Source organism: Tursiops truncatus, chromosome 5 (assembly GCF_011762595.2).
Source record: "Tursiops truncatus isolate mTurTru1 chromosome 5, mTurTru1.mat.Y, whole genome shotgun sequence".
NCBI classification, from domain to species: domain Eukaryota; kingdom Metazoa; phylum Chordata; class Mammalia; order Artiodactyla; family Delphinidae; genus Tursiops; species Tursiops truncatus.
This window is the reverse complement of record NC_047038.1, coordinates 47251323-47274909: the sequence shown is the minus strand read 5'-3', so window position 1 is coordinate 47274909 and position 23587 is coordinate 47251323. Positions and strand designations below refer to the sequence as shown.

At 36.9% G+C, this 23587-nt stretch overlaps 1 protein-coding gene across 5 annotated transcripts in view; it reads right to left on the bottom strand.

Moving 5' to 3' along the window:
* Positions 1–23587, bottom strand: part of SLIT2 (slit guidance ligand 2) — a 383800-nt gene that overhangs the window by 20217 nt on the left and 339996 nt on the right. For all 5 annotated transcript variants that reach the window (XM_033856893.2, XM_019928425.3, XM_019928427.3 and 2 more), the window contains 4 exons: positions 7654–7747; positions 2746–2883; positions 2396–2636; positions 685–815 (listed from right to left, as the gene is read on the bottom strand). In XM_033856893.2, coding sequence (XP_033712784.1) covers positions 685–815; positions 2396–2636; positions 2746–2883; positions 7654–7747 — 604 coding nt within the window. The remainder of the gene's footprint in view (positions 1–684; positions 816–2395; positions 2637–2745; positions 2884–7653; positions 7748–23587) is intronic.

Below are 23587 nucleotides of genomic sequence, written 5' to 3'. Positions count from 1 at the left end.
AGCTGCCCATTGGCTTATTACTTGTAAGCTTCCTAAGGGCAGAAGCTCTGTTGCTGAAAGCTTAGAACAGTGCCTGGCGCATAGTAGGTGCTCGATAAATATGTGTTGCATGAATAGTAACTTTAAATTTGTCCCTGTGCTGGGTATCCTGCAGCTGTTTCTCTAGGGCTACTCTCCACCTGTCTTCAGCCTGTTCTGAGCCCTGGGAGGCTCATGTGTGAGCTATATTACTGAGATCAGTGGGTTCCTTGTTTTCTGGCATCTGATTTGGCCAGAGGGAAGCAGGGGTACAGGAGATTTTTGGGATCATGCATTTAAAACCCTGGTTCCTTCCCTGAGCTCCTGTCATGCAGTCCTCTCCACAATTCCTTTTCTGAGCATCGATTTCCATAACTGCTGCCTCCCCTCTCTCTTTCAAGCCCATGGACACTAGCAGTATACCTAGTTACTAGCTCCAGATTACTATACTGTCCCAACCAATCTTTGTACAGTCCTCTTATAAATCTCTCCTTAATTATCCAACTTGAGTATGCTGTCTGCTACTGCCAGGCCTCTAACACACCTATCATAAAGTCTGCTGTAGCCAAATTATTCCCTCCCTTCCCCATGACACAATAAGAGAGGAGAGGCAGTTCTGCATTAAGCAATTATTTTCACCTTTACCAGTAAGTGACAGATCTTCACCTGTAAATGGCAGAAGCTGGGTGGGAGCCGGTGTCATAGCTGGCACGAACACGTCCCCGGTAGAGCTCTACGGCGATATGGTCTTTGTCACCCTTATACAAGAGGATTCCACTATCTTCATCTGTGGCAATCTAGTGGGAAGTAACCTTGACATTAGTAGGACAAACAGTCATCCAGACATATTTCATTAAGAAGGAACAAGACTTCTTAGTAATGAGTTTTTTACTATGGTTTATTTCTTCTTTATGGCTCTGATAAAATACTAACGCACATTGAAATGATTACTTGAAAGATGACCTGTTCCTGGATTACTCTGTTGCAAATAAATTCATAAAGAACTTCAAAAAGCTCTTTTTACATTCATGAACTTATATATTTATTCTCTTTCTGCATATTGGCAATGATAAAGCTTAAAGATTCATGTCCTATGAAATATGCAAAAACAAGGACATCACATAATTTATACTTCAGCAAATTAAAATTGAAAGATATTTTCCATATCATTAGAGTCCACAGTGTTTAAAGTAAATCAAGCTTTCCCCCTTAGATATCAAACTATATTGTCTAAGCAGAGAACGATAAAATCTAATCAGGAACAAAATGGTCACATTTCCGTTCTGTTAAAAAGAACAATAAGAAGTACTTAAGTTAACATCACTGAACGTGCTTAGAATTTCCTTTGCTGGAGATTTTCACTTACCTGCTTTTTGCTCCTGTTATGGGCTTTATTTATGGCATATGTGAAATGTGACTGCATCGAGCAAGATGGATTTTCATATTACACGTTAAATTATGGTGTGACCAGGGAAAAATCTCTGTTTTTATCCTTCTTTCTGACTTTTCCGGGCTTTTGAAGGACCAGCTCAGTAAAAATCAGGACTTAAGCCTGAACACCACTGGGTACTTCTCATAACAAGACGGATGGCAAACGTTGGAAGTTAGGGGGCCAGGCTTTTCTAAAGAAGGCTGGTCTGCCTTCCAGGGTCCCATTCCTCACGACTTCTCAAGAAGCCCCTGCCCCTCACTGAAGTGCCAGGGTAAACCAAATATGGAACGGGTTTTATAGGAAATTGGTCACATTTCTTTGAATTCAAAACAGAACAAATATGCAGCCCCAATTTGCCCCAGGTACCCTAAATTTATCACCCTAACCTAGCGTAATCTTGTCTATAGGGGTTTGAATAACTTGCTCAAAGGTACACGGTGACTTGGTGGGAAGACTTATGATAATACTTGAGTTTGTTAATTTCACGTCGAAGTTAAAAGACACCTGCTGACACTTCTGCCAAGGTATGTTCTGTCTCACCTGTGCTGTTCTCAGCTGCAGGTTTCCTAACGAAAGCTCCCCCAGCGCCCGCCCCCCGCTACCGTGCAGAACCTGAACTGCAGAGCCATAAAAATAAATGAATAAAATGCCATTACCTGAGCGCAAAACAAAGAGAGAGATTTTGTTGCTTTGTCTCTGTGTGTGTGTTTTATATGATCAAGTAGTGAATAAAAATACCTAGTGCCCATTTAGTTTTGAAAGACACAAATGTTAGAGAGAAGAATAGAAGCTTTTCATACAAGTAGCATTTTCTATCATTGTGCTATGCAGTATGTAACTGTCTATTTAAGAAATAACATCACTCACAAACCACCACGTATGTTTATATTTGGCAGCTGAATTGTTTTAAAATGAGATTAGCTCTTGGTAGTGGGGGAATCTTACCTGAAGAGTGATGTTTGTTTGAGGCCGAACCTTGGCAGAAGGGATCTGAAGATAAGACTCTTTGTTTACAAAGTTCACACTGACCAATTTTTCACACTTCTCTCCCTGGTAGCCAGGCAAACACTGGCATATTGGCTCATTTATCCTGATGATGCACTGAGCTCCATTCTGACAATCAAAATTATCACAGGGGCTGGTACGAGGGAGAACCATGGGTGGAGAAAACTCACAAAACAAGCCACTGAAGAATAAACAGAGAAAATACTCAATTAGACGTTACTTAATTGCCAATATGAATTAAGCCCTGTTAGCACCTAGCTCTAAATACAAATGTGTACTTGCACTTTTACCTGTAACCTTCGGGGCAGATGCATGTATAACTGTTCACTGCATCAGTGCAGTGGGCTCCGTTTTTACACTTGTTATCTTGGCAGTCATCAAAGTCAATGTCACAGTGTTCGCCTATGTATCCCGGCGTGCAGTCACATCTGTTTGAACAAGCAGGTACATAGTTTCAAACCCAACTGAGCCAAAATAAGTAAAAGAGTTGCATTTCATCTAGGAAACAACTGGTGCTGTCTTTGCAAAAACATATTTAGAACAGGCTCATAAAGTTTAAAAATTAACAGATGCCTAGAAAATAGTACTGATCTGCAAAGTATGCCATGGTTTCTCACCGTGATCTCTCAGAGGAACAGCAATTTTCCCTCTCTGATGACAGTGAGCATCCACAATCCAAATAAGAATAGACTAATCACACCAGGGTGTGTCCCTCCCTTCTTCCCCCACTTTACCTGCCCGTGGTGTCCTCTATTTTCAGCTGTCTAATTCATTTGAGCTGCTGACACGGTAAAAGTGCTGTGTTGTAAAATTTATTAAGAATATTAAGCATATCTTAAGAACAATTAACACTTTAAATTTTCCAACAGAGACTGGGTGCATTACAGTAAAGGATAATTTTATGAAAAGCAAATATGTTAGCATTGGATACCCTAATTCACCATGAATCCAGATTATCGTTATGGCAGAATGGGGGCTGACCTAACTGGGTGGGGCAGGGGAACGGATACAAAATTCCTGGGGCCCATCCCCGGACAGCTTTTCAGCCTGTTCACTCTGGTGGTATGGGACAGAAGGGGTCTCGGCTGCACTGATGGTGAAGAACCAGGGATAATAATACAGCTGATGTTCTTTGAGCACTTTGTTTCAGGCCCTGTTCTAATCATTTTGCATCATGGACTCATTGAATTCTCTCCACAGCCCTGTGACATCCGTGATACCATGACTCCACTCTACAGGTGAGGAAACAAGGCACAGATTGGTTAAATGTCTTGCCCAAGGACATCTAGCTTGTACACAGCCAGGAACTGAACCCAAGCAATCTGACAAGAAAGCCTGAATATCTAACCACTGCTCTGTACCGTTAGATAATTGATTACTCAGGGTTCCCTTTAAAATCTCTTTCACCAGTGCTGACCATTGGAATGTCTAGCTCTGACACCAAGGATGCGGGATTTTAAGGGTGCCCAAGGAAAAGCAATATGGCACATGCAGTGGTTATTAAACTATGCTTTGTGGGGCAATAGGGGACCATGGAACCCCCAAAGATAATGGCCATAGCCGGGGAGGGGGCCTCTGTCAGCTTCCCTCTGCACTGCCCCCCCCAAACAATACTCTCCTGCTGTGATTCATTAGTTTTACACATTGGGCTTCCATAAGTGTTTCTGTTTGAGGTTTAAGAAAGGGTTCACTGACTTTAAAAAAAACAAATAAACCAGGAAATTATGTTTTAGCCTTATAGAATTTGCACTTTGCAATTAGGCAGAAGAACTGTGTTCATATTCTGGTTTCATCCTTAAGTGTATGTAATCTTGACTACATTACTTCATCTCTCTAAGTGTTCCTTTCCTCATCTATAATATGTATATAATAATTTCCATCTCACAGGTTTGTTAAAAGATTAAATAAAAACACTATCTGTAAAATAATTACTATAGTAGTTAATACATAATGCATGATCAATAAATGGTAGGTTTAAAAAATAATTCTATATAAGTTTTTATAATTCTAAAAAAGTATTTATGGTTTAGACTGTACTAATTATTCAGTTTTCTATTTCAAAGCCATTAGGATTTAAGTGAATGAGGATAATTAAAAACACCCTAGTGAATGTGGATATTATTGAATGCCAAGGGTTTTGCCTAAAAATGCAAAATCAGGATTTAAGAGTTACTGGACAAATGATGAATTAATAAGATAAATGGGAGTATATACCCTCTAAGGGTAACACAGACTTTTAGCTCTGTGTGTATGACTTAAGGAATAAAATGAGCTCACTGCATCAGCATGCTTGCTCTAGAGCCAGTGGTTTTCACGCTAAATCGTAACTAAGCAAACAAGTCTGAAGTTAAATGGATTCTAAGTGGCCATAGACATTCTCAAAAAGATGGACGGGGCCTGAGAAAAGGGCTTCCATCAATGTTAATTTGACCAGAGCTGCTCAAGTACAGAGCATTAAAAGAAAGAAGAAATGCTTTGAAACACTCTGAATTATTTACCTGAGAAAAGAAATCAAAGTAAAAGATAAGAGAACCACGTATTCACCATAGTGGCTGTTTAAGAGCTATTTTATATATTTTTTTCTCTACAGATACTGTTTTACGAGCCCATTAGGACTTGGAGTCACATTATGAGACCAACATTTTTGTCTTTCTTTGGCTCCTTAGACCGAGTTTCAAAACAGGAAGAAAATATTTAATTAAGAATTCCTTAAAGCTTGTATTATCAGTAAAAGGTATCATATTCCCCGAACTCTGGCAAGGAGTGAGGAAGAAAGCAAAGAATGTAAAATATACTGTTTAGAAGCCCCAAAGCTGACTAAGTAAGATGCATGCTTGAAAATACTGTTTATGGCATATCATGGTCTAAAAATATCTCAAAACAATTTAGGAGATTGATGAGGTATATAATAAAGCAAGAAAAGTAAAACCAGCTCTGTTAGCTTAGTAGTAAGAAAATGTAGCTGAAGTTAACAGTACATCTTGTCCAAACAATATTTGTCAGCAGAAATTTTCTTTAGCAGCTTCATATAGTCTTGGTTTTTAAGTCCATTTATTTTTTGCAACTCCCTTTGTCACAGTGTGTGATTATTTATAATATGGGAGTAATAGCAAATGCTATGACTTAACCTGTTTTCTGCTAAACTACGTAAAACTCACAAATTACTGCTGAAAACAATGGGTTTCCAAATCAGCTAATCCTTAATCCAGTAAGATGCGCTATAAAAAGTGTGCAATTTAGCTGATAGTAATAGAAAATACTGAATTAATCGTTAGTCTTTTTGAAGATGAACTACTCAGTTTTTAATGGTTTCCGGTAAGTGTTACTAATACTTTATCTTGTCATTACAATGCACAGAGCTTATCCAGCAGATAGGCAGTTCTGGAAAACCATCTGCTTTACTGGCCAATTTCTCTAAGAAATGATAACAGTTGTTACCTAAATGACTGACGTTCAATTTGCCAAATTCATTGTGTGCAGATCAAAGACAATATGAATTAAAATAATTTACATACAGTATTTGGATGAACAAAATGCAATACAGGATTTTGTATAAAATAAAGATTTCAATAAGACTTTTGTTTTTTCCACAGAGGAAACTATAAAATATAAAAAACTATAAAAAACTATAAAATATAATGAAAAATAGAATCAAATATATTCTTTTCTTTCCCAAAAAGGCATCAAATGGAATCAGCAGGTGCTGCAACTGAATCTGTATATTCTAAAATAATGAATTTTAAATCAAATTGAATCAAAAACTGTTCTCTAAATAAAACTTGAGAATAAATATTTTATTCTGATTGGTCTTTGAAATCCAGGTGTGGTCCGGTGATACTGACCCCACCTCCCATTCAAGTAAGAATGTCTGATAATCTGTTGACAAGTATTAATATGTTAGAGTCCCATGGGAAAAGAATTTGAAAAAGAATAGATACATCTATATGTATAACTGAATCACTTTGCTGTATACCTGAAACTAACAAAACATTGTTCATCAACTACACTCCAATATAAAATAAAATTTAAAAAAATGTTAGAGTCCCAGCTCTAATCCCATCTACTCTTAGAAAACTGTTCCTGACTGGAGTAATTTTTAATTCTCTGAATCCTATGGCAACTAAGCCTGAGTCATTTCACTGAGAAGATAAAGAATGGGAGAGTGAGTAGCTATAAAGTGCCACAAAAACGTAAGATGGTAACATTACTCATGCCCTGACCCATGGCAGGTGCTCAATAAATATTGGGTAAAGAAACCAGTAAAGCTATTTGCTAGTTGTCTCTTGTAGGCACAACTCAACCTGAACACTACAGTGTCATTTCTGAGAACCCAGCTCACCTTCTGTAACAAACCAACAGTAATGGTCATAAAGTATAAAGCTTCTTAGAGATAACCTGCACTAGAACAATCACCCAACTGGGAAGTATAAAACCCAGCTCCAGCTCTGCCAGTGAATAACACTGAGACCTCTGGACAGCCACCGACCTCTCTTGGTTGTGGTTTCCTCATGTTTAAAGTGAAGAATTTGGACCAGATGATTTCTAATCTACGGCCTAAGAAGAGAAGTTGCTGTTGATAGACCCTTAAAATATTTCAGAATTGTGGCAAAGGAATAATTTCATTTGATACCAAACGTACTTCAGGAAGATTGCTACCTGGTGTGACTGTGTGTTTTATCATCCCACACAACACACATGTGTGTGAAGGAGACACTATTAATAGCTACAGTGAGACAAGAGGCATAAACGGATATTGTACTGAGGCAACCTGGGACATATGGTCACTCTGTCTTCCTCCTCTTGGGTAAAGTATTGTTGCATAAGAAAACATTTTCAGTTACATTAAATGAAACTCCCTATTTTACCACAGACTTCCATTCAGATAATAAAGTTCCTAGTAGATATTATGAATTTATTTGGCCTCCAAATAAATTTAATTAAAAATAGCCAAAGGCTATTTTATTTCATACATGACTTCCCAGGAAAAGTCACAAAACAAAAGGAAACATTTTCTTTTCTTTGGTGTACTAAAAAAGGCCCATGCTGTAGATAAACATTTATAAAAATTCCATTGACACTGGAGAGTATGTCCTCTAAGTCCTGAGCAAAGGTGTGAAGCTAGGTCCTGAAAGAAGAGGGTTCCTTAAAGAAAGGCCCTCCTCCCCCATTTGTGAGCCCCAAAGCAGCCTCGGACTTACTTGAATCCCTTTGGCGTCAGGATGCACTTGGAGTCGTGTTGGCAGGGGTTCAGGTCCTGTGCACAGAAGTCCAGCTTCTCCTCACACAACTCACCTGTTAACATGGCAAACGGTGTTAGGTCATAGACAAAGGTTAACAGGTTTCCTGCCAGCAGGCTGTGTCATGGGTCTGAGAGGTAAGCATAGCTTGTGATTGGAAAAAATAAAAAATCACAAGACATGGAAGCAGAAGATCTGAAATGCTGGTTCTGCTGCTAAATAGTCTTATGACTTGGGACAACACAGCTATTGTTATCTGTAACTAATAGGAGTCCCTTTAGAATGTACTATTGGAGAAAGAAATCTGAATGCTTTACGTTTTTATTCTTTTATTATTATTATTTTAAAATTTTGGACTTTTTACTGAGGTATAACATATATCCATAAGATAAATGAATAGGTAATAAATAGTCACAAACTGAACTCACTCATGTAACCAGCATCCATATCCAAAAACACACCATTGACCATCACTCCAGAGGCCCAACCCCAAGGGTAAGTAACCACTACCCTGACAGGACCACAGATTATTTGCCCCTGTTTTTGAACTTGACATAAATAGAATCATTTGGTATGTACACCTTTATGTCTGGCTTATTCTGTTGTTTTATATTTGAAAAGATAATCCTCAAATCTTCACAGTCTCCAAGGTTCTACAAGTCTAGAGGAAAAAGACTTTGTTTCCCTTTTATGACTTATTGCAACAGCTCAACAGTATACTCCTCAGCTACATCCGTCACGACAGAAAAAAGCAAAAGGAGAATCAATCTAGATAAAGAGCGTACACTTCTTTCTATCAGCTAGCTTATGAAGAATAATTGTCATCCATAAATGAGAGCTACAAGCATAACCATGAAGATTTGAGACACACTTTGTTGAATTGCATGTCCAATTAACTGTTACGAAATTTCTTCATTTATAAATAACATGGTTATATTTTATTTTCAGGTACATTAGGCCAAATATGATTTTCGGTGAGAACACTTTCCCAATCATTGTGTGAGATTTTAAGGTGACTGGAAAGATGTAAAATTAAAAAGTTCTCTCCTTTTCTACCTTACCTTTAAATTAGTTTTTAATTATTTTATATGTAATAAATGAATGAATAAAGTGATACATCTATATGCAGCTGTTGTTAATTTCCAAGAAACTATTAGAACTTTGTTCAAAGTGTGTGGATTTAAAGCAACAGAGGTTAAAACATCAGGAGTCTGCAGCAAATCTCTTTGTTATAAGACTGTCCTTTTAAGGTAATACTTTGCTAACTGGTAGAAATAGTTGCTTAACAACTAAATGTGGCAAATCATTTACACTTCAAGGATCTTTTTCAGTGACTTACATATATAAATGTACTAAGCTAGGTATTACATCAATATAGTGTATGATAAGTTAGGGTTTTTTCTGTCTCTTAAAGAGAACTAATCGTACTAAAAGTCTCATATATTTCTTTTATAAGAAGCATTTCTGTGTCTGTAAATCTGTGATATAAAAAAGTTTTTATCAAGATATACCTATACCTAATGAGCTATTTTTAAACAGGGTTTACTTAAAGCATCTTACATTCAATTATTATTACTTTAAGTAATACATCTTGATAGAATGTATTCATTATAATTTCTCAGCCTATCATGATGAAATCACTTTCAGTTTTCTAATCAAATCTACCTGGTTGGATAAAGGCTGTTTATAGTAGTCTATATGCAAGGCAGTTTAAATATCATTCGATGTATTCTTCACTTTATACCCAACTAAGAAATCATTTTAAAAATGATATGAAAGGGGGGGGGATGCTTTACTTCTTATTCATTTTGATCTAATCCAATCCAATCCAATCCAATTAAGACAATCTAAACCATAGTTCATAAGGATTTACTATATGATGAGAGCAGTATGCTTAGAATATTTGTCTTTATATCTCTGTAGAGTATGGTATGGTGACATACTAAAATAATAGTCACTGAAAGAAAAATTTATGCTTTTTAAGGCAAGAACTCCATCTTGTTGACCTATATTCAACTTGTTTCATATTCGCCTCCTGAAATGATAAAGCGTATGATGTGACAGGATGGACGGAAATGTTCTTTATTCTATTACACATAGCGCTGTACTCTATTACCTTATAAGCAGGTATTTATATTTTTCATATGGCATCAGGAAAGGTAAGTCAGCCCATTGGAGTGGTTAAGGGCAATGTGGTTGAACACAGGTTAAACTTCAGCGCCCATGAGCCCCTCAAGAGATGGGAGTCTAGACAAACATTGGCTTCATAATTTGGCTCCAACCCACTCCACAAAATCACAGGAAATCCTACTCATTTGCTTTCAGCCTGGACCCTTAAAAGTCCCCAATGATAAAGCAATAGATTGGAACACAATGTTTGCCTGGCATTTGAGATTTCACTTTTGATCAGACAAGCAAATTAATTTTCCTTGTGCTTCTAGTTTTCAGCTTTTTTTGTTGATGAGAAGTTAAAGGTAGGGGTGTGTGTGTGTGTGTGTGTGTGTGTGTGTGTGTGTGTGTGTGTGTGTGTGTAGAGGGGTCAGCCAGGGAGCATACTGTTACCTCTTTAGGATAACAAGTTAGTGAATGATCGACTACAACTTGTGAAGAAAAAACACATGTCCTAAACAGAGGCATCTTTTTTTTTTTTTTTTTGTAAGGAAGTGATGTTTAGTTTTTAGATCACCTCTTCCTGATTGTGTCTGTCAGGTAAGTATGGCATAGAGTGGGATGGAAATGGACAAGTTCTACAGTTACACTAGTAAGAGCTGTGAGGGAGTAAGGCAGGAGTGATGCTCTCTTCCCTAAAAGGGCATGATTCCTCGGAGTCCAGAAGATGTAATTCATTGCTTACTGAACATCTGTAAATGTGGTCTTTCTGAAGAATCTGACGTAGTGGTAATATGACCATACATCCTGGCTGGCTCAGGTTTATACTTGCCATCCCAGGGTAATTTTCAATAGTGTCCCCACACACAGATGCCCTGATTTGGATGACAAATGCTAAGGTCACCTTGTGGGTGGGGCAGTAAAAGCTGGATCAACAGAGTTCATGCTCTCTTTGGAGTGAACCAGCATAAAGAGATCCTAGGGAGAAACTACTAATTGGGTGAAATGACATTTGGGTTGCTGAGTTATTGCTTGGGATGGCTTTCCGCAACTTATTCAATATAAAACAGTGGACTGGTTGCAGAAAAATGAACTATTTTATTGTTCTGGTTCCCAATTCTTCATGAGTAAAATGAGGTTCTGGAATTGAAGTTGTGCAAGGTCAACTGTGGCTATAAAAACCTTCTTTTTTTTTTAAAAAAAAGGCAAAATGCTTCTGAAGAGATGAATAATGCAGATAAGCAAGTTAGTAGAGAGAGCATTATGCTTTAACTGGACAGAACATCATTATTGTATTCAGTAAAACAGTGTCAGCATGTGCCCCAATCCCACTGAGGTACCAATACTGTGAATATTATTGCAATGGGGCAGAAATCTCAGTGCACTTGATGGTTCTTATGGGAAACAGTACCTGGAGTTGGCCTTGCTTCCTGCTTCATTTTAGATCCGTGCACCTAACTTTAATGTTCTTTCCTTATTATATTATATTATAAGGAAGGGGGCCTTCCTTAATCTTCATTTGTACTTCTGGTATCTAAAATTGTCTTTTTGTTTGCATTCCTTATTACTGCACTTACTGAAATCGTTTTAGAACTATTCCACAAGCTTCTTCCCTGATACCCATGGCGTGATCTGCCTATGGATGTTTTCAAATAATTCTGGTAGCAAACCACCAGATTTTTAACATTGCCATATATTTTGAGTGCAAACTGTGTAAAAGGACTTATGTTAACGCTAGGAGTATAATGGTGAATAACAAAAAACGATATCCCTGTTCTCATGGAGCTTATACATGAGGGGAGGAGGAGAAAGATATTGACCCATTAATTTCACAAGTAACTGTAAAATTGCCTGAGTGATGAATGCTAAAAAATGTCCTGATGCTCTAGAAGGAGCACTGATGGTGAGGGAATTTTTTTCTGAAGAAGTAGGACTTGGATTGCAGGTGAAGGGGGGCGATAAAGAGCATTGGCAGTGGCTCTGTGCAGGAGGTGACAGGGCAAATATGAGCTCTGAGAGACTGGGAGTGAGCCCAGGAGAGCGTGGTGACAGAGAAGGCCACAGAGGTTGGCAGGGGCCACATGGTGAATGTAGGCAGCAGCAGGTACCATTGAAGGGTTTTAGGATAGAGGATGGCCAGATGACATGCACACTTTGAAAAGAGCATTTGGGCTCTAGAGGAGGATGGATATCACCGAGACAAATACAAAGGGATATGAGCCATGACTTAGCTTGTACTCAGCTGGTGGTAGAGGAGATATGGATGGCCTGATGTTTAGAAGCAAAATAAATGGGAATTTGTCATGGATTGGGTTAGGGGAGGGGAGAGAGGAAGCTGTCTGGGACTTCTAGGTTTCTGGTATGAATATTTGGAAGTACCTTTCAGTGACATAAAGAACACTGAAAAGACCAGGTTTTCTGGGGCAAAAATCAAGAGTTTGTAAAATAAGGATGTGGTGTCATGGGTTGAACTGTGTCTCCCCACGCACCCCGCCCCCTTCAAAAAATATGTTGTAGCCCTCCAGTACCTCAGAATGTGACCTTATTTGGAGATAGGGTTTTTATAGAATTAATCAAGTTAAAAGTCCTTAGGGTGGGCCCTAATCTGGTATGGCTAATGTTCTCACAGGACGAGGAAATCTGGCATAGAGGGCAGCCCACGTGAAGAGACAGAGAGGGCAGATGGCCACCAACAGGCCAGCTAGAGAAGTCTGCAACAGGTCCTTCTCTCACAGTCCTCAAAAGGAGCTAACACCACTGACACCTTGATTTTGGACTTCTAACCTCCAGAACTGTGAGACGATACATTTCTGTTATTTAAGCCACCCTGTTTGTGGTACTGGGTTATAATAACACTAGCGAACCCATACAGGTGGTAAATTCTAAATTATTGGAGGTTTATAGTGGGGAATAAAACTTTCAAATTATGCTACTATTTCTTTTCTTCTCTTTTCTCTCTCTCTCTTTTTCTCCTTCCTTCTTTCCCTCCTTCCTTCCCTCTCTTCCTTCGGTCTCTTTCCTTTCCTACTTCATTCCACGCAGCTGTCCTCACCCATGCCTGAAATTTTCTTTAAGCTTCTCCAACAGAGTCTTTAATAAGCGATGCACGAGGAGAGGAAGTGGCCCCTAACCATGACCTTTGCACTTCAAAAGAGTCAAGGCTTGAACAGAGCGTATCAGCATAGTTTAGCCCTACATTTGCTGCCAGGGCTGGATGCCTCTCTGCAAAGCACTGTGAGTCTTGGTTGACTTGGACCAATCAGCCCTTGGCCCTCTCTCCAAGAGGCATTGGTGTTAACAGGTAAGGTTTGCAGGACAGGCTGCCCAAACAGTAACGAAGACCCTCCTCCTCTTATGGCATTGAAGGTGACAAAGGCAAGAGAATCACAAACTACTGTGTCTTGTAGAGGGGGAGAAAAGTGAGTCCAATGTCTGTTTCATCTACTTTACAATAAATCTGGAGACTGACTTGAACTTTGAATGATAGCTGCAAGTAAAAATAACTACCAACATCTCTATTATCACTAATTATAAAGTAATAATCTTGAAAGTGATTAATTTAAATTATGCCAAAGACATTCAAGCTCATGGTAAGTGGATGACACCTAAGTTGTCTTGTCACTAAAAATGATTTACATTTTCTACACAGACACTGAAATTTTTTAAACATGCTTTTCCTTAAAATATACTGGTTTAACTTATGGCGTTGTTGAAAATTCTTAGCTATAGTGATTCTTTGACAAATCAATGAATATATTATATAATCCACGAGCTAATATTAAATGTTTCCTGAAACTAATAAGAATAGTGTAAGAGGAAATTAACCACATATAGTAGGATTAATTTACATGTACTCTGGAGTGAGACTTTTTAATTTGACCAAAATTCAAACCTGCTTTAGTTTCATAATTTTCATTAAAAAATGTTGGGGGGAAGATATTTTGAGCTAGACGCAGCAAATGATAAAAGGATGTTCATGATGAAATCCTTACTCTGGAGAAGTTAAAATGTGGAAAAATTAGAGACATAAGATAGATGCTTAATTTTCCAGTATCCCTTAAGTTTCATTTAGTGACTGGAATATGGACAGCATCGTGGCCTACAAACTGGCTGAATGATATTTACCGTTATTTTATTTATTATTGAAAACTAGACTACACAGATGCAAAGTTCATTATTACCCTTAAAGAGACTTCTTCTCTTGGCAAGGTAAACTGTGCTATTTAGAGAGAAGACATTTTTGAAGAGTTATTGGATGGACAACTAGTTGTTTTCTATCTACCAAGAAATTTGGGCAACAGCATATCTTGCTGAGGCTTATTCAGTTCTCAAAGCCTGCTCAGCAGAGAAAAGGTTGGTCATCTTGTCCCTAGATCAGGATTTCAGGAATTTTCCAACTCAAACTACTCTGTTTAAAATATTCACTTTTTTCACTACTAGAGCAATAAGAAAGGGTGGGTTGGAATTAATAAGTATCTCATTTATATTTTCCCCAAAGTTAGCTCTGTAAATTCAGGTTGGCCATATTTACAAACACAAACAATTTTAGATATAGGTTCATGGCATTGTTGGAACACTTAACTCTCACTAGATTTTGCTAATGTAACCAGATTAGTTTCTTTTTTCTCTGAAACAGAAATAATCTCAGAGTCCATTCTGGGGACCACGGATGTATGAAGGAGGTGGGGAGGATTCCAGGGCTGACACTGCAGCCTGTTCTTGTTCCTATTCATAAACTGTTTGTTCCTGTTCATAAACTAGTTTCTTTTTTAATATGAAAGGATCATTACTATTGATAATAATGGAAAGGGAACTCATGACAGCAATCTGAATAACTGAACCAGCATTCTAGTGTTGTATTTAATCTGTTATGACATTTTCAAATATACTTATAACAAGGGAGGAAGTCTGGTTGAATTCCTGACAGCATCCCCAGGACACAGAGTTTTGGAGGGTCAAATGCATCATTCTTCAAATATTTGCATTTTGAGCTCTTGCTTCGCTCAAGAAAAACCTAGAAAAATGGTACTAATTTTACTCTATTTGAATTGGCACAGAGAGGGAAGGTACCAAAAAAAGCAACCTATTGGAAATAAATTGAGATTTAATTTCTTAAAAGTACACTACTTGAGGGCAAGGGATATATACCTTTATTTATAGTTTTGTATCTCTTCATTGCCCTTGCATTTGCTAGCAAATTATCTGGCACAAATTAGATACTGGATGGCTTTTGAAAAATGTGAAAACACTTATTTGATTGCTTTTCAAAGGAAAATACTTTACAAATTGTTAATGAAGGAGACCCAGATGGCATAAGGGGTAATTTAAGGGGGAAGAGAGAATAAGGAATACTGGTAGCAGATTTGTGTTTTGAGATCCCACCCTCACGTATGGCCTTGTAGGCTGAACTTGAGGGGTAGCCTATTGACTCAGATACCTTGACAATCTTGTCTGCCAAATGATGACTATCCCCATCAGAAACAGAGAGGATGAACTCGGGAATCAGGAGGAAGTGTGAGTGTAAATGGCTTGTCTGAGAAAGATTAAGATAAATGGACCTGAATGTTTCTCATTACATAATTTGAAAAATTCCATACATACAATTCCTAAAAAAAATTGTACATTTCCCATTTGTTCTTTATTCATGTAAAGAATAGCATCCTCTCTCCTCTCACAGACCTTGCAATGTAGCAGGGAGATGCATGAACTGTATTAGAGGGTGGACACAGCTGATGGGATTATGGGAGTCATTCCAGAACAGGTTAACTGAATTGGACCTGAAGGAAAAATATTTCTGTTTTCTCCTCTTTTGCTGAACCAGGCTAGCCCTATCTGTTGCCTACTCTGCTCAACATTATCATCCCAGGCACCAGAGCACATCAACGTGAGCAGAAGCCTATTCTCCAATCTGAATATTTAGTATCCTTATCAGTAGTGATAGTAATAGTTGAATTTATTTCATCAGTAAGTAAAGGATTACTTATGAACAGTGTGTTTCTGCTTCTTATTTTTATAAAAGAGCTAACTCTTCCTAAAGGCTCCTTTTAATAATAATCTGATGTTTTCTTATTTGTGTTTATTATCCTGAAACTTCTATCAATTAGCAATAGTTAATTGTTTCATAATATGATCAATAAACTATCCAGATAATACCCACTTCTCTAAGCTTAATTAAATCCAATTGTTAGTAGAGAAGTATTGGGACTTGATCTTGAGGAGCCATGAACTTTTGAAGATATATTAGCCACTGATAAATGTCCTCTGGTGCAAAGGGTGTGCAAAATGGGACACAAGCATAAGCGGACAAAGCCAAAGTATAACCTCATGAGATAAAGTTTAGCATAATTCAAAACAGGAAGGCTCAAGGAAATATGCTATAAATGTGGATATTGATGTTTCAGAAAAGAAAATCATTTTATAATCTCACTTTTGTTCTACATGACATGAAATGGGTTGCTCCATAATGCTTGTCTGCCTGAAAGTTTGATTAGTCTTTGTGTTCAGAAACAATTCTTTCTCTTTATTTAAAAACTAGTCAAGTAGCTATACTTTGCTGTTAACTTTCTTGGAATATGAGAAGTGATGGCTTTGTACTGGTGAAATAACTGACCTAATCTGAACTTGCAATGAAGAATCAAACCAAAGAGTCTGCCTGGTAGACAAGGGTAATGTTTTATGTATTTTCATATCACTTTCAATTCTGAGCATAGTATTCTGAATAAGGTATTTTCTCAATAAATATCTTTTGAATTTTTAAAATGGAAAAACTTACCTCTCCAAATAAATAAACAAAAAAGGAAGTGTTTTTCAGTACTTCCTCATAGGAACATTATGGCTAAATAATGTAGCCAATTCCAACAGCTACTGAAACTATAAAAATATTCAACTTCGTTTCAAAATAAATAAATCCAAATTAGATTGAATAAGCCTTGGTTAAGCTAAATGGTTGTTCTGAACTCAATGGGCCCTGCCTATTAACTAAAGAGCAAATAGGATCTTTAAAATGTTTTCTGAGATTCAAATGTATTTAAGAAGGCTTTGAGAGGTTGGAACATGAATGCAAACCACAAAATATAATTAGGCTGCCAAAGTCCTCTCTCTAGTTAAAAACGACTGCAAGTATGAGTGCAGCTATATTGACTTTGACAAAAAAGACCTTACACAGCTTGAGGCACAATTAATGAGAGAAGGAGTCACTGTTATTAAGAGATCATGACAATCCAAAAATATACAAAAAACCTAAAAAAATACAGCCAAATTCAAGAGTTCTTCAGTATTCAGTATTTCCTTACACTTCAATGTAGAATAAGAGGGTAAAGAGAACCAAAGACTTATTCTCAAATAAAGCCTTTCCATTGGAAGTGAGCATGGCAAATAAAATGACAAAATAATAATTTTTAAAAAGACAGTAAAACTCTCTTTTTACTGAAAAAAGACTGAAGACCATGAGGGGGAGGAATTTCCTTCACACATATAACTTACTTTAGGTAGAATTTTCTTTATCAAAATTCCGTAAGAATTCTTCCGTCATTAGGAATGACATAAAACCATCTATACCATGTCACTGTAGTGATGATGGTTGGAACTAAATGATCCAAAACTTAAATTTGTCCTCTCTGACAGCCCTTGATACTTCTGGAGTATAGACATCTACATTTTCAAGTGTTTTCTTATACATTCTTCCATGTTATTCTCAAACATCTAAAGGAGGTGGGACAGATGTCATTAGACTGTGACAGGCCCCACAGTTGATAAATTTTAGTGCCAAGAGAGAAATTTTAGCTTTTCCCGTTAGCTTCATAAATTCATCAGTATCCCACCTGCCCTATGTGATGGAAGGTAGGCTAGTCATCAGGGGAATTAGTTAATTAATTGTACAGACACCGATTAGGCACTTTCTTTTTTTCACGTGTAGATAAAGTAGACTGCCTGTCTGCACCTGAATTTTGTTTTCTTCACAAATACACCTAAGGGTCAATTACTTACAGCCAGCTGAAGAGACAGCAGAAGAAAAGCTTATTTGGCACAAAGGATTAGTCAGAGCCACTGTGGATGTGAAAAGATGCCAAGTCTGGAAGATGGCAGCAAATAAGAAGGGACTGGTTCCAGGGGAAGGTCTCCAAATTACAGTGCAGGCCTTGGGGTCAGTTAGACACTGGTTTGCATCTAGATCCCTACTTACAAGGTATGTATCCTTGGGTAAGTACTTTGTCACTGTTTTACACAAGGTATTGCTCAAGTCCTTATTGCTCATATCTACAGAGTTCTTTTTAAATTAACAATATGTCAGCTAATAACAGAGTTTCTTTTTATTTAAGAAAATTACGCTGGGTGCTGTAAAGAAGTTGAAATTTCATTTCTAGTTATGTTTTGGATTCAAATAATAGAAAATGGTTTGACTGCTTTTTAAAGCAAATTCAGTCAGCAGCAGATTATTGAAAATAAGAGACATCTTTTATAAAGATAAGCATGAGGTTTAGTCAACACATGAAACCATGTGGTGATGTAGAACAATATCATACTGCCAAGCTTGCTCCCGAGAGTATATATAACTATTTAAGGACACTTTCCCGTGACAGAATAATTGCCATCGTGTTTTCTGAGATAGAATCGGACTTTAGACATCTCTGCCCCAGACCACCAACTGTTTTAGTACTTGTAAAAGAGAAAAGATGACATTTTACCAAGGATGGTATTGGATGCATTAATCCACAGAGAATGCACAGGCTATATTTTTTACATTCCCAAATAGGAAACAACTTTTTTTTCATGTTTTTTAACTTAACTCTGCACATAGTAAGTGTGAGTGACTAAACACAGTAAATCATCTGAACAATGCAACAGAAAAAAAAAAAATGAAGTCCTTAGCAAGAGGAGACAGAGCTGCTATACAATATAGTCCATGTTAGCCCTATAATCATACTGCTAATGCCTTACATACAACTGCAACTGTCAAGACAAGCACCCTTTTAGGATGCTGTGCCTGTACTTGGCACTTAAAGACTCTTGGTAAGCTGAGTGAAAATACAATGTTATTAGGTATAATTCTGAATCTTTAAGATGAAAATTTAACAAAGATTTCATGATGATTCTCCAGACCTGCTGATCACCCTGAGCACTACAGGACTTCCTTTCCTGGGCCTTGACGTATTTGGAAAGCCAAGCAGACCGTAAAGTGTCAATGGTTAGATATGGCTCTTTTTATGCTTTAAAAACACTGCCTAGTACTCGTGACATTCTATGAGTTTGACAATGTCATTTTATAAATCAACCTCTTGGGCTTTGTAATTTTTATTTTATAAAATGTTTTAATAAATGTATATATCTTTTAACACTTTTCATGTTTCAAATTACTAAAGATATTAATTTAAAGTTATGGGAAAATTCTCACTATTTAAAATTTTTTCTAGCTACAGCCTATGTACTGTACTAGATGACATGTTTTTCATGATAAAAATAATACATGTTTGGGATACCTTTAAAAAAGGAAAAGCATACAGACAAGTAGAAACTAGAAAGCATTAGTCTTGATTTTTAGCCACTTCTTCTGACCACTCAGAGAATTTCTTTCACAGTCTTCCAGAAATTGGTAAAGTGCATTTCAGATACCCTCTTTATACTGTTTGGCATAGCTATCTACATATCAAGGATCTGAATGACTGATTTGACATATTGATCTCAGATTTCATTTTTGTCAACATTCCTTTTACCATGTCCACACCATGAAATCTATGTAGCTCTGAAAGAAAGAGGGAAACTAAAATAAAATAATAGACTTAAAAGGCAACTAACCTTTTTCCACCTCATTCAGATTAGCAGCTGGCAGCAACAAAGACAGAAGAGACAAAAGACGTTTTACATTGCAGTACACAGCGGAGCACAGGAAGCCAAAGCACAGCATTAACAACAGAGAAGCCCAGGGTGAGAGAGCAAACTGAAGCAAGGCTTAGATTTCTTACCTACAGCCGGGCCAAACGCACAAACAAGGAGAAAATGAGGTAAAAGGCAGATGCCATCACAGGCAGCAAGAGATCTGTGGCTAAACCGGTGATTTAACAACAGGCAACTTTACTTTGTAAGATGTGTACATAATGGTTTGTGTGTGGGCATTGGAGATTTGGAAAACAGAGAGATAATGGTACAAAATGGAAAAATTAAAATGTTCTGAAATTTTTTTCCACAAAATACATTCTAAGCCTTTACACACCCAACTTGTATGGAAACTTTCATTTACTGAATGTACGCCATCCCATTAAGCAATACCCCATGGTTGAAATGTTATCAATTTTGTATCATCTTTGAATGTGGTCCTGTGAGAAGAGGGTTAATTAAGAAACATAGTCTTGACACAGCAGATCCAGGGTTCTGGCTCTTAGGAAACATTCAAAACCACATTTTTCGATGCAATACCTGAATTCATACCAGAGCTTAAGAAAAGGTGTCAAGTTTTTCAACATCGCAGCGGGGCCACACTTACAACGTTCACTTTTGTAAGTTCTGGGCTAGTGCAATTTGAGGAAGTTTTTAAAACTTTACTTTCAAGAAATGCCTTATTTTTAGAAAGGATATAATATTGATTTTAAAAGAATGACCAACCGTCACCAAAAACACAATCTCTCAAGTTACTATTAAAACCCTGGAGTGAATTTTTAAATTATTTGTTTAGCAATTTCAGTGTCTTATTAATCCTTAGCACAGTGATTTTAATTTAGAATCATAGTGAGTTAAACTTCTCAAAAATTAATCTTGTCTGAAGAATACTAGCAATCAACAGTCATATGTTATACATAGGACAGACGATGGATTGAATTAGGTAGAAAATAACAGTTTGGATGCTTTCGGTGGGGAGGGGATAGTAACGGCTACATAACAGAAAAACAATACTGACCCTTAAAATTTATGTTGTCAATCCCTGCAGCAGGAAAGGACAGAGTTTTGTCCTATAATAAATCAATAACTATTTACTGTGAAGTTCTGGTTACATGGGCTTAAATAAATTTAATAAATTTCTCAACAGTGGTTCATTTTATTTTGAACACATGTAGCCATGCTTTACAGCCTGCCCGTCATATCATGACCTCTCTGTCAGACTGATTTCAGATCTTTGAATTTTCTCTATTAACATATCATATCCATTCTGATTCTTAACGTGGGTGCCAAATGTAAAAACTTTCACCATATTAATTTACAAGTTTTTCCTATGAAGTCTTATTTATTCCTACTAGAGAGTTCATTTTCTCACTGAATGCCTCAGAGATACAGAGTAAAAAAAAAATCTCCAAACAGAAAAGCAACTTATAACTTGAATGATTTTTAAGCAGTGACAACATTATTATATTCTCTGAGCACAGTAGGGGTTCTGTTCCAAGATCTCATGCTCATTAATCAGATTCCAAGCTTAAATCAAAAACAATACAGCCACGATATAAGAAAATGTCTCCCTGACTGCAGACTTGGATGAAGCAGGATATAAAGCTCTGGAGTACAATTTATAACCTCCTATAATTAAAGGCCATTTATGTGCCACTGATTTCAAAATCTGCAGATGGTTGTTTGATATTTTGTAAATGAGTTCATTTCACATATGGACAAAAATGCTACAGCTAATAGATGATTTACAAATATGTCTGATTTAGGTATCTGCTCTAATGTCAATTTGCAAAACTCTTCACTTCCCACAAAACCCAACCCAAAGTTATAGTGATAGTATCTTCCTGTTTTGTATGCTATGAACTTTCTATAGAGTGCAATGTTTATCCTTAGCCTGAATTAAGGCAAACTGATACCTGCAATAGATATGACTGAAAAAACCAGAGGAGTCTCCATTCTTGTTGAGCACCAAACGGCCCTTGACAAATAGTCATGGCAGGTTCCCACATGATAGCTTTTATAGATGTCACGTTTTGGCTCTAAAGTGGTTGTGCTAATAAGCTTTGGAGTTTTTTGGATGTGTTTCAAAGAAAGAGATCTGACACAGGGAAATGAAGCTTCGTAATACTTTTCAGAGGAAGTTGCACTGAACTGAATCATTTTAGGATGCAGAAAACGTGTTTAAGAAGATCAGGTGTAGGAAGGGATCTTGGAAAACAAAGGGAGAGAAGGTAAAACAAAGACTCAAAGAGATGGATAAGGAATGACGTAGAGCACATCTAAAGCCAAAGGCGGACCCAACCAAACCAACGCAGAAGAGACTGCCACTTTATGTAAATTATCATGGAAAAGGTATGAAGCATCTGAATACAGCAGTGCTGTCAGGTCTAGGTTTTCATTGGTAAGGGGATATAGAAAAATTCCTGGTTTCTGTGCTCAGGAACACATTGGCTAACCAAACTGTGCTGGAAATACTCGGATCCAATTTGTCCTGGTCAGAGTAGGTTAGTTTAAAGAGGTCTCTGACATTAAGTGAATTAAGTTCTTCCTATAATGATCAGAACAATGACAGGATAGAGAACTGTCTCTAAGAAGGTACTAGCTACAGATTTTGGTGCAAGCATTGGGCTGCTTGTGTAAGTCTAAATTAGCCCATCCAGAAAAACTCAGATTCTCGGGGTAGCTCCAAGGGCTCGAAAATCAGTGCACTCAGGCTAATGGCATGTATGTGAGGTGTGACACAAGTAAAACTCGTGTGAATGTCAAAGCTACGTAACACCTAAACTCTTCCTAGTTGTTAGAATGGGTGCATATTAGACATACTTGCTATCCTTAATTAATGCAAAATAACAAAGAATTCAAATTCTGGCCACTAAGGAGTCCAAGTGCTATATATATATATATATATATATATATATAAATATATATATATATAAATATAAATATATATATAAATATATATATATATATATATATATATATAAAATAGAGTAACTGGTGATACATGCTAAAATTTCTACTGGAAACTCAGTATATTACTTCGTATGGCATCAGGTACTTCACTGGTGTGAAAAAAAAAATCATACCATAGAAAAGGCAGCTGCAGAATCTCTCAAACAGACGCGGGATATCAGAACAAAAACTCATTATTCTATTTAGCATCTTCCCATCAAGAAAGTACCTCTTAAAATGCAAAGTTTGAGTATTCCATAAAAGCTTAAATTTCAGTGCTTTTCTAACAAATCCCTGGGAAAATTAATCATACAGATGTGCTTCCATTTTTCATGTCTAGAGATGTTAACCTCAGTCATCCAAGTAGCTATTTTACCCTCTGATATTCTTAACTATGTATATGGAAATAAATACAATTAATGAAAAATACCCAGCCAAATGAAAATGGTAACTTTGAATAGAGTGACAGACTGTACTTCTCCATTTTTTCTTACAAATAAAATATGTAACATTCTCCTTTTCTCTACCAATTTTAAAACTAAATGGTTTATTAAGAATGTAACTATGAAGTTTCTTATTCATAGCCACAAAAATTGATCAAAATAGATATTCTGACATAATAAGTAAGTTGTAAACTTGATGTTGACTTTATAGCAAATTGGTTTATCCAGGGCAGAAGTTTAGCAGTTTGGATAGTCTCATGAGAGTTACCACCTTTATTCCTGACATTTTGTATCAAGATAGAAAAAAAAAAAGGTGGGGTGGGGGGAGAATGTCTGATAAGATTACCCAAAGCGATCAGTATCTTCCTAATGCGATCTATTTTGAAGGACATGAGTTGCTACATGCAAACACTCACTGATGAATAAACAAGTATGGACACGAAGAATCTCAAATGCTTGGTTATTTTTTGCCTATGTAAAGAAATGCTCCCTTTTCACATATGTATCGGTGGGTTGGTCTG